Raw genomic sequence first — 12,980 nt, forward strand, 5'->3', positions numbered from 1 at the left:
TTTGTTGTTCAGCCCGCTAGGTTAAATGAAAAAAAAAAAAAAAAACTCACAGTGTGTACTAGGCTTTCGACACTACCATCCAAGGATCCAAGGGAGAAATTATAGTCTCAAAGGTTAAAATCATTGTTCACTGTTGCCTCCCAGATGAGCCAGCAATATACAGTGTCTGTTTGGGCCTCCACTAACCCCTTTGATGAACTAAATACATTTGACTGAGGTGCACATCAGTGTTTATTCAGCATGTTGGCCCAAGACACCCAAAGCCATGCAAGATATCCTCTGATGGCTATTGGGAGTGTTACTCTGAGCAGGGTAAAGGCAAAATGATTATAAAAGAATTACAGCACTGCCACATATTTGCATAAAAGATTTACACACAAAAATGCAGCTATAGTAGAAACAGACACCCACAATAACTTGTAAACATATATGCTCATATGCTCAGGATGATTTGGAGGTAACCTATTCATAATTTCCCAGGATCTTTGTAGAAATACGTTAATAGCTTAGATGGAAATAGTCCAATGGTTTGATGGCTGCATCTGCCAATGCATGCACCTATTGAAAATGAATTTCTATTGCCCCTGGGCAATCTGCAGGTAAGAATAGGTCTTTTTATATTCTGCTCTACACATGTAAAAATTTAGCCACTGACCTAGCAGCCATCTTTTACGGTAAGCACTTGTTGCGTACATCCCTATAAAAATCTGCAAAAATATGACGTTGGGCCCCCTGGTCTGGTAAACCTTTTTTCGCCAGTGTTTTTAAGATCAGCATAGATGGTCTACGTTGATGTAAAAATAAATTACACTCCAAAGTTTCCCCAACATTTTTTTAAAGTTTTTTGGGTAGAGTGGGAAGGATTAAAATACCTGCCAGCTTTATTGATGTCTGTGTTTCCTCACTTTCTGTCGCGTCAAGTGACAATGGGAAGTGAAAAAAAAAATCTCCTTGGTGGAACCACACCATCAGCACTTGCCACCGAACAGTGTCCCTGTTTGGAGATTTCCCCTTGCTTTCTGTTCTCACTTTAACACAGGGGTTGATTTACTAATGGCAGATATATTATTCAATTTGCAAGGGTAGTTGCACTTTGCAAGTGAATATTACCCAGAGCTTAGCGAATGAGGTGAATCTCTGCTGACTTTCATCATCCAATCACAAGCAAACAAAAAATGTTGTTTCCTTATTATCCATGTACGTAATATGATTTTCTTTGCAAAGTAAAATTTCACCGCGTTCATTAAGCTCGGGGGAAGTTCCCTAGCAAAATCCAACTTCCCTTGCAAAGTGAACAGCCTGTTTGCATTTAGTAGATCAACTCCATTTTATCTACATGATTGAATCTCCACCATGGGGACAAAAACAGCATTAAAATTGGCAGGGATCATAATCCTTCCTATATCCAAAATGAAAAAAAAAAATCTTAGAGCTGAAATGGAAACATTTCTATTAAATGTACATTGTTTTATAGCAACAAGCTTTAGTCTGCAAATCTGCATAATAATATTTCTAGAAAAACAACACATTGCTCCCGAACACTGATTAGCACATATTTTCCATCTAAAAGATCTTTAGAAGTGTGTATGCATGCTCAGAAAACACACAACAGAAATAATGTATTCAAGGCAAGGATTCAAATAAACAAAAGTTGATTTCTGAAGATGAATACCAATTGCTGAAGATTCAGGAAGGCCATGGAATGATCTAGAGTGGAGTAATAAAACTGCACGTGTCTTACTTTTCTCACAAAATGGAGGGTCGCTACTCCAGCTGAGGTCCCACTGACAGGTCAGGGTTTCACTGCCCACAATATCATATCCAGGGTCGCACTGATATGTAATTTTGGCTCCTCTGACGAGATCCGTGTGAGATGTAGTCTTCCATCCATTTTGGATTTCAGGTAGTTCTGAGCAAGAGTCATTCCTGGACACTTCTAAAATATAAAACAAATAAAAGCTGGTTGAAAAAGGAATCATCATGATGCTAATTTGCTAACAGAGTGATTATTTTACCATAGACTCTATCCATCTAAAAAAAAAAAAAATCAGCTTTTGGGGAAGTTTTTTTATTTTAAAATTGCTTTGAAAGATATCCTTTTTTTTCTTTCTTTGAATCTGTAGAATGTTCTTTGATGTCTGTTTGAGAAGTGCAAAAATACCTGTTGTTTGTGCCAAAAATCTTATAAGCTGATGCCCACCTGTGCACTCTGATCAGTTATTTTTGTGGACTACAAAACACCAACTTTTATGTAATGGAGACGGGAAGAAGGAGAGGTGTTCTGCAGTCCTATCCTAGGGTGACAACATTGATCCTCCAAAGATTCAGTGTGAGTGTTGTCATCCTAAAACAGGATATGTGTTACTGGTGGGATTGCCAGCTGAAAACCAAGGGACTAAGAAAACAAATACAGTCACAACATCCAAGAACTGGGAATCTGCAATATATTAACCACTTTAAGACTGGAAGGATTTGCCCCTTAAATGACCAGGCCCTATTTTGCGATTCCGCACTGGGTTATTTTAACTAACAATTGCGCGGTCATGCGATAAGAAAACAAATACAGTCACAACATCCAAGAACTGGGAAGCTGCAATATATTAACCACTTTAAGACCGGAAGGATTTGCCCCTTAAATGACCAGGCATTATTTTGCGATTCCGCACTGCGTTATTTTAACTAACAATTGCGCGGTCATGCGATAATGTACCCAAGCAAAATTAACGTCCTTTTTTTCCCACAAATAGGGTTTTCTTTTGGTGGTATTTGATCACCTGTGCAATTTTTATTTTTGCGCTAATTTTGAAAACAAAAACAATATTTTTCACATTCTGCTATATGACATTCTCAAAAAAAAAAAAAATAAAAATCAAAATATTTTAACATTTTAGGCTAATTTGTTTTCTGCTACATATTTTTGATAAAAAAATCGCAATAAGCCTATTTTGATTGGTTTGCACAAAAGTTATCACCTCTACTAACTCCCGGGAAGATTTATGTAATTTTTATTGTTTTTTTTTTTTTTTTTACTAGTAATGGCGGCAATCTGCATTTTTTTGCGGGACTGCGACATTGCGGCGGACAGATCGGACACCTGACTGACATTTTTGACACTTTTGGGGGGACCAGTGACATTACTACAGTAATCAGTGCTAAAATTATGCACTGTTACTGTAATAATGACACTGGCAGGGAAGGGGTTAACACTTTGGGTGATCAAGGGGTTACATGTGAGCCTAGGGGAGTGATTCTAACTGTGGGGGAGCATGGCTTCTGAAATGACCATAGAGACATGTGATCCTATATAGAAGGATCACATGATCTCTATGATCATTTCAGGGAGAAGGACGGTCGGCTGTGTTTACAATAGCCAACCGTCCTTCTCTTTCAGCGGGGAACGATCGAGAGTGTCAGACGGCAATCGGAGCCACCTGCCATACACATCGGCTTCCCCGCTGACGAGCGGGGGCGGGAGCGTGCCGCCGGCAGCGCGCGCTCACCCCCTAGCCTCCTGAGAGTGAGCGACGTAGACCTACGTCGCTTTGCCCAGGAGCGGCTGCCTGCCGCAGTAAACCTGCGGAAGGCGGTCAGTACATGGTTAAATATTTGTTCTTGAGCTTTAAAACTCTTTAAAGCAAAATGTAGTTTTGCTTATATATGGCAAAGCACTTTGCCATATGCCACTTCTCTTCAATTCTCTGTTCAGCCACCAGAACTTAAGAAAGTGAACCCATGTAGGCTTCAGGTGACTCTAACAGGACTTTACGCAGGGCTTTGATCTCTATTCGCTTCCCCACCCCCTGTGCCAGTGTTGGGCTAGTCATTAACCTCGCTGGCGGTATGATTGTTTCGGATTTTAGGTGCTGAAAGCGGTACCATTATTTTGCATGTAATTCTTAAGAACGAGCAGCCCAAACCAACTATTTACATATGATTTTTTATTTACTGTGCGTTCTTCTTTATAACATCTAGGGCATGATAAGATAAAGTTTGTAACACAAAATCATAATATAATAAATAACTATAAATAAGTTAAAGTATGTATATATGTATATATATACTGTATATATATATATATATATGTATACATATATTATATATATACATATACTGTGTATATATATATATACAGTATGTATACACATATATATATATATATATATATATATATATATATATATATATATATATACATAAAAAGTACAGTAAAACTGCAGGAAAGGGCACTGGGGGGCAAACTAATGTGAATTTATTTTTGTTTTGTAATATATCAGTGTGTTTGTGTGTTTTACTATTTGAATTTGCCGCCTGTTGCACCCCCTGCGAGCGTCACGTCGCAGGAGACGGAAGCCGGGGCTCAGAGCATTGGGCGGAAGATACGGCCGCCGCACACTGCCGGGATACATTGCTGGATCCCGGGGACAAGGTAAGTACCCTCTCTTACAGGATCCAGCGATCTCCCTAGTGGTACACCGAGTGTGGCTCGGGGTTACCGCTAATGGCTCTGAAATTTCACCCCGAACCACACTCGGGAATACCGCTATGGAGGTTAAAGGATAAGTTCACATATAAAAAAAATAATAAATGCACATCTATTTGTAGGTACAAAAATGTGCATTTATTTGTTTGCCTGGAAAGCATTGCACCCACGTTCAGCAGATCGCCAGTGCCATGTGGGACTTCTGCAGACTTTCAGTCAGTGTATCTGTCTGCTTGTACCTTGTACTTGCAGTCAGATACACACTGACAGGAAGAATCAAGGGACTACCAGAGCACTCAGCAGCGCCCTGGTAGTTCATGGGGAACTACAAGCCGACAGCCGCAAAGGCTGTATGTACTTGTAGTTTCCCATTCACTGAACTCTGTGAATGAATGATGCGGCCCAGTGGGCAAAGCCACTTATTAAAAAATAGTGACAGCGAGCAGGGGGGAGAAAATCCCCCACTTGCTGTCACTAGATGCAGCGGATCAGGGAGAGGTTGCAGGAGTGGGAACATGTTGCATGTTCCACCCTAGAAATGGGTAGAACATGTAACATGGTCCAAAACGTGGACTTTTTCTTTAAGCATGAGCACTGTCGTGTTATAGGAATGGGAGCCAATAGCATGCTTCTGCATACCTGGAATTGAAGGTGACTATGTGCCACAGGGGAGGGGGCATTACAGCAAGCATTTAGCTTTATCCTGTATTGGAAAAGGCCAAGGTTTCCTTAAAGCTGAACTCCAGGCAAATATAAAAGGCGCAAATTATTGCAGCTCTGTGTTTATTAACAATTTTTTTTTTTTTGTATATATATCTGATTTTTTTACTTTAAGTAAAAATTTATGACTCCTCATTCAAGTAATCCTCCCAAAAAAACTGGACAATTAAAACAGCATAGAGTGAAAAATAAATATCAATATTAGTGGATCAATGAGGCTTTAAAGACCAATAAGTAGAAATGGCAAATGAGGGAAAGAAGAGAGATGGCAAGTTTGACTTTTTTTTTTTTTTGGAAACATTGAGATGTGCATATAAACTCAGCTGCTATATCTCTGAATCTACTGATGGATTTGACAAGCAGCTTTCACTCAAGGTAACTGCTGCTTATACACATTTCTATTATAATCTCAGTTTGAATTGCCCAGCTGGAAGACAGCCTGGACTATTTTAAAAAGTGGATCTAAACTGAAAAATGAAGAACTTTTTTTTAGGGAATAATGAGAAATGTTAACTGTGTCTAAGCAGTACCCTGAAAGATTTAACTTTTGTCTTGAAAATTCCCTGAAAAATAGAAGTACGCTTTCTGTGTCTGCCTAAAACCTCATAGCTGCGTATCTGAAGTAGGATATCATTTGAAGTTAGCCATACACTGTGAGAATTTTGATCCGTTCCTAAAAAGCCATCAGTGGTTGGCCTTGCTGGCCTCTCTTTGCTTTCCAAAAGACGATTGTTCGATCTGCTGGAAAGTGGCTGAATCTAATCAGATGCAGCTGCTGATCAAATATTTTGACAGCTGGCAGGCTGACAGTCAAAATGTACAAGCAACTGCAGGAGATTCAGTTTATGGCAAGCTTAAAGCGAATTTCCACTTTTGCAGTCAAATTTGAGAGAACCCCATTACATGTTTGTTATGTGCTTCCATTCACACAGCATTCAGATTTTTTAAAAATATTTCTTACCTTTTAGATGTTTCTCAGGACAGAGTAAGGCCCCTTTCACACGGGCGATCCGATCCGATGGGCCTGTCAGTTTTTCAGGCGGACCAGATCGGATGCTCCATGCATCCCTATGGGGCAGCGAATGTCAGCTTAGACATCTCCTCTGACACCCGCTGCTATCCGATTCTGATCCTGTCCGTGAAATCCGAATGGATGGAAGCCCTATTTTCCATCCGTCTGGAGGATCGGATTGGATGGGATCGGATCAGAACGGAGAGGCAGTCCGTTCTCATCCAATCTCCCAATAGAGGACATCAGGGATCTGACAGCTCCGTCTCTGCACACAGAGCGGAGACGGAGCTGTCATCCGCCTGCTCAGCGGGGATCAGCGTGTCGATCCCCTGCTGAGCAGAATGGACTCCGTCGCCGTGTGAAAGGGGCCTATCATGGCTGACTGCAAGGATTTTTGAACAATGTAAGAATGAGCCTGTCCCAAGCCTGTCCTAATTAATATACAAAGCAAGAAGCCCAGTCCCTAAACCTTTTATTAGGAAAGACAGTATTTGTATCTAGCATAACTGATAGTTAAGATCTGCCTGCACAGTACTGTACAGACAGGGTTAATTATCGCAAACACAGCTGCCCAACACCCTCACAAGCAAAGAGAGTTTTCCTTGCTGGAGGGTCCAGAATAGAGCATCTTAAAAAAAGGTAAGCTAAATTTTGTATTTATTTTTGAATTATACTAAATGAATGAGGTCATGTGACAAATATAAAGTAGGTGTTTTCCCAATTTGTCTTCAAAAGTGGATACACACTTTAAGGCACTGCTTCTTGTAACTGCGAGTCTCACAAGATTTTGAGGAAGATTTGGTGATGCTGTTACCCCTCACTGTTTTCCTTCCTGGAGAGGAAGCTATGCTCAAGAATCTGCAATGCAAGAATCTCCCTGCTTTTGCTTCATTTATTTTCTAGATTTGTGCTTTCTGCACTTTATCTGCTGCTTCATGAATATCCTCTTACCAGAACGGACTCCATAGCCGTGTGATCATCAGTCAGGCAGCTCTGTTTTAAAGTAGCAAGGTAATGCCTCTACCAAGATGGCTGTGGTACAGGGGTTGATTTACTAAAACTGGAGAGTGAAAAATCTGGTGCAGCTCTGCATTGCGGCCAATCAGCTTCTAACTTGAGCTTGTTCAATTAACCTTTTAAAAAATACCTAGAAGCTGATTGGCTTTCTATGCAAAGCTGCACCAGATGCTGAAAATGGTGGACTATGCATGGGTATTGTGTGTTAAAGCAGCCATCAGAAGCGTGTGTAATAGGGGGACAAGGGAGGAACAAAGCTGAGAGACAGAGCGTTGTCACCTCTTACAGAGGGAGTAAAAGAACAAGGCCCTTCATAGCAGAATCACCAGGTACTATTTTTATAAAAACTGAAAATGCAAAAACATTGACAATCACTTGGTAATAATAATTTGTTAAAGTTAATTAATTTAGTGACTGGGTTTAAATACGGCCATTGCCACAAGTTTTGAGAATTACACAAATATTAATTTTCACAAAGTTCGCTGCCTCAATTGTTATGAACGCAATTTGTATATACTCCAGAATGTTGTGAAGAGTTATCAGATGAATTGAAAACTATTGCAAAGTCCCTCTTTGCCATGAAAATTAACTTGACCACATAAAAAACATTTCCACTGTATTTGTGAAGAAGGTTTTAGGGCGCCCAAGAAAGTCCAGCAAGCGCCAGGGCCGTCTCCTACAGTTGATTCAACTGCGGGATTAAGGCACCACCAGTGCAGAGCTTGCTCCGGAATGGCAGCAGGCAGGTGTGAGTGCATGGACAGTGAGGTGAAGAGAAGACTCCTTTGAGGATGGCCTGGTGTCAAGAAGGACAGCAAAGAAGCCACTTCTCTCCATGAAAAACATCAGGGACAGACTGATATTCTGCAAAGGGTACAGGGATTGGACTGCTGAGGACTGGGGTAACGTCCTTTTCTCTGATGATTTCCCTTTTAATTGTTTGGGGCATCTGGAAAAAACCTTGTCTGGAAAAGTAAAGGTAAACACTACCATCAGTCCTGTGTCATGCCAACAGTAAGGTATCCTAAGACCATTCATGTGTGGGGTTACTTCCCAGCCAAGGGAGTGGGCTCACATGCAATTTTACCTAAGAACACAGCCATGAATAAAGAATGGTACAAAAACATCCTCCGGGAGCAACTTCTCCAAACCCTTTCAAGAACAGTTTGGTGATGAACAAGGTGTTTTCCAGCATGATGGAGCACCTTGCCATAAGGCAAAAGGGATAACTAAGTAGCTTGAGGAACATAACATTGAAATGTTGGGTCCATGGCCAGCAAACTCCTCAGATCTTAATCCCATTGAGAACTTGTGGTCAATCCTCAAGAGGCGGTTGAACAAAAAACCCTCAAATGCTGACAAACTCCAAGCATTGATTATGCAAGAATGGGATGCCATCAGTCAGGATGTGGCCCAGAAGTTGATTGACAGCATGCCAGGGTAAATTGCAGAGGTCTTGGAAAAGAATGGTCAACACTGCAAATATTGACTCTTTGATTAAAAGTAATATATTTGCCAATAAAAGCCTTTGAAATTTATGAAATACTTGTCATACTTCAGTATACCGTAGTAACATCTGACAAAAATATCTAAAAACACTGAAGAAAAATTTGTGAAAATTATTATTTGTGTCTGTCTCAAAACTTTTGCCACGACTGTATACTTTTACATTCAGTTTGGTTTTGTGCTCTATTAAAAGCACATAGCTACCATTCTGTAGTGGCCAATGCCAGCTATCCGCCTTTAAATATATTTTCTGCACAGATGCTACTTTTTTAGTATATTTGTGTTTGGATTGTAAATGCATTCATTTATAATAGATCTTTTCTACAGGCTTTCTCTAAACGCACTCATAATTAACCAACATGTTCTGTATAATATTCATGTATTTGCTTTACTCGGATGTACCTTGAGATTTGCATTGGCTGTTTGAGCACTTTTATGAAACAGTAGGAGTAAACCTTTTGTTCTTATTTTTTCAGTTTTTTTTTTATAGCACAGTTTTGTATCCCAGCAGGTGCTGAATGGGTCCAATCTATACAAATAATGGGGTTGTCTTACAAACAGTGGTATCTTATCTCACAGAGCAGCAAGAAATGATAGCTATGAAAGTAACCACAGGAGCTCTGGTTGAAATGAGTGGAAATAAAGTTTCTTAACTCTTTCAAATCTATACAATGCAGTGAATAGCTTCTTCTGTAGATAATAAAGGAAGGTAAAGATATATGGTAACTTATAGTTAACAAATCCTTACATTGTAGACCCTAAACACATCTAGAATTGCTCAATGATAATTGGAGATTAGCTGTTGAGCAAAAAAAAAAAAAATATATATATTTATAATAAAACAAGTTTAAGCAACTATATAGAACAACTAAAATCTGGCTATCACGGCAGAGGCTTCTAAAACAACCCTTCAATTTAATTCCAGTCCAAGGAGCGTGACACTGACTCACTCCTTTTTGAACTAAAAAACAAACAGATTGTTATCACAGCTGGGGCAAACACACAGGGCTTAAAAAAGTGTATCTAAGTCAAAAACTTTAAAAATGTTATAATTTGCAGCTTGCCAGTCCTTAGGTGTGGTGGCTGCATTTGTTTTATTTTTTCAGCCATTTATAAATTTTTATTTTTACCTGCACATTTTGCTAATAACACACTTCCTGTCCTATGGGGACAACGCTCACTAACTGTAATGTATCAGGACTAGGGATAAGGTTTGAGTTTTGGGGGATGCAGGTTTCAACCTCAACTAAAATTGTGCGCTCTTCATTAAATGGACAAACTCAATGGCCTGTTCACCCTCCTACATACAGACCTCAGACTGTGCAGGAGGGCATTTGTGGATTTGGGAGGGGGGGTTGTGGAGATTTTTTGCAAGTTTTATAGGGCATACATTTTGGAGGACCATACTCCCTTTTTTTTTTTTGCATGGGGTTTCTTTTACAGTCCATACCAGACCTTTATCTTGGATAAGGGTCCAGTATTGGTGGTAAAGGGAATCCCTAGCTGCTTGTTTACAAACAGAACACAAGGCCAGGAGCTGTCATTTACATGTAAAATGTATTTATTTTTTTTATAAATGTCACTTTTGCTTTAGTACATCATACAGGTGTTCCTGGTTCACAAGCAAGTTTAGAAAATTTCCCAAATATATTATTTAAGGAATTGTGATTTTTTATGCTGCCCTTTAAGACTTTTTTTTAAAAAGTTCTGCTCCCCACAGTACTGTATTTTTAAAAATGTTTTTGCTTTGGTACATGTTCCTCCTGGCAGTGCTCAGCTCCCTATACTCTTGTTCGATAGGTCCTTTCTTATTATTCTTAAAAATAGGCAATATTAAATTACAGAATGTGTCCCCCATAGACTTTGGTAGGGTGTGGAGAACTTTGCAATTACATTTTTTTTAACTGTTTGACAAATGTCCCTCAATTGGGACCTGGGCACATTAAGCTCATCCCTGATCAGAACAAGAGAATCGGGAGAGGACTACACTCCCCTCTGCTTCTCAATAACACAATGGGAAGGGGTTCTGTAGTTCTCAGAGACAGTTGAAAATGGTAAGATAGGAATACAACACAAACAGAGAGCACAGAAAGTTACCTGCTGAGAAGGTTTCTGGCAGGATCAACAGGTATTTTTTTGCACTGAAGAGGGAACTGTGCCTGCTGATCTGCAGTGTAAAGATCTCCATGCCTCTGCTTCATTCAATAAGTGAACTTGTGATTTCTGCATCTCTCCTTATGCTTCCTAAAAATCCCCCATAATCATTAAACTACTAGTCAGGCAGCTCTGGCATTAGGTATGGAAGCCATACTACTACTAAGATGGCTGCAATACGGAGACACACTGCAGAAGAAAGCCCCTTCATTATGTGAATAAACCAGAAGTGAACTCAACCTTTAATGTTATTTATTCCAGTGTGATTACAAGCACAGGCCCTGTCAGCAGCTGGTTTGGCAGCCCTAATGAAGGAGGCAGTTTTTGGGCCCCCAAATTTCATTAGAGACTCTTTGGATTGTCCCCCTGACTTTTATTGGAATAAAGTTGTATCTGGACCTATTAGCAGGGTGGCTCTTTAGTTTCCATTTTTGTTATATTACACTGCTGATGAAGGCACACAGGGATTGATTTAATAAAAATTAAGCCTGCAAAATGCAGGGCAGCTGTGCATGGTGGCCAATCAGCTTCTAACATCATCGCTCCCAGGAATCAATGCACCTGCACCGGCCCCGAAGTCAGTTTCCGGTGCAGGCACCATCATACCTTGCTAAACAGCTTCTGGGCATGCCCAGAAGCTGTGCAGGGATGACGCTGCAGACCCGGAAGTGACGGCAGGGCTGGTGCAGTGCATTGTGGGACCGAAGAAGACGGAAGAGGACACAGAAGAGGATCGTGCTGGCTTCAAGCTGCCCACACCTGAGATGGCAGCGCTGGACAATACATTTTCAAGGTAAGTATTTCTTCTAAAAGGTAAGTGCAACCCGGGACAGATCAGAGGCTAGCCATTGTGGAATGCACTAGCCCTGACTGTCCTGGGGGTATTTTTATTAAAAAAAACTTTCCCAGGGTGGAACTCCGCTTTAAGCCTAGTACACACCACTATCTCACACCCCAATCTGATGTTAGTACAGCAATCTCCCCTGCTGTCCTATTGAGCTATGATGGGATGCCCCCCCCCTAACTAGAACACTCTGGTCGGGAGCAGGTCAGTTGCTGGTTTTCCAGCATGCTCATCTGACGGAAGCCACCCAAACTGCCATCTTATTTTGAACCGGCTGCCATACACACGCGCTGAATGTCGGATGGTTTTTATTGAACTGGCTGATGCCGCATGATATTCAGGCTTTGTGTACTAGGCTCGAGTCAAAGTGAAGCTTGCATTTATTGTAACAGAGTTGGAGGATTCAGCTATAGTCAGCAGTTGTCCTGTTAAGAAACTAGCATCCATATATTTTGTTAAAAAAAGCACCTGGTTACAATGTACATTATTTTTCCTCGTGGTTGATTAATAATGGTTTCTGAGCTTGCTGAGTCTACACACTGGAGATGTTTTGTAGCTGGGCATTTTAAAATCCTAATGATGAAGTACTGAATAGAACATGTGCTGCTTCTGAAATGGACAGCTAGCATCTATTATGATGCTGCTTATTCCTCTCGTTTTTTCAGGGTCTGCAGACAAATTAGGGTGGATTTATTAAAACGGGTGCACACAGAATCTGTGTCTAAATTCACCTTGTTCAAACAAGCTTTGACAATCAAACCTGATTCTGTTTGCACCAGTTTTAGTGAATCTCCCCCAATGTGTCAATCTAGTTTTAAGAGCCTACTGTTACATAGACCTCCAGTCTAGAAATGAATGTCCATGTTGCTGTATAACATGCCAATCACTGTGTTAAGTCTATTTTAGCATGGCCGTGATGAGCTGTCATTGATAAAATTAGATTGGCTTTTGCTCTCACAAGGTAAAGGCTATGTTTGGTTAAAAAACAAAACAAAACAAAACAAAAAAAAAAAAAAGAAAAACAGCACAAGGGACATTAATCAAAATCTGAGGAGGAAGACTTCAATTACTGCAGGAGCCAGCAGCACAAGGGACACCTTGAACTGATAGTGAGTAATAGGACACAGAAAGAGATGCTCCCGTGGGAGCTGGGAATTTTTAGGTGCAAATAAAGTGTTGACAGAAAGAGTAAAATTACATATTTTATTTTAATTCATTTAAAATGTAAAGACAAAACAAACAATGAT

At 40.2% G+C, this 12,980-nt stretch overlaps 1 protein-coding gene across 1 annotated transcript in view; it reads right to left on the reverse strand.

Annotated features, from left to right (window-relative positions):
• SEZ6L (seizure related 6 homolog like) overlaps positions 1-12,980 on the reverse strand; it is a 636,929-nt gene that overhangs the window by 70,351 nt on the left and 553,598 nt on the right. The window contains exon 11 of the mRNA XM_082244006.1: positions 1,742-1,936. Within this exon, the coding sequence (XP_082100132.1) occupies positions 1,742-1,936 (195 nt within the window). The remainder of the gene's footprint in view (positions 1-1,741; positions 1,937-12,980) is intronic.

This window comes from Pelophylax lessonae (assembly GCF_965119305.1).
Source record: "Pelophylax lessonae genome assembly, chromosome: 1".
Taxonomy (NCBI): Eukaryota; Metazoa; Chordata; class Amphibia; order Anura; family Ranidae; genus Pelophylax; species Pelophylax lessonae.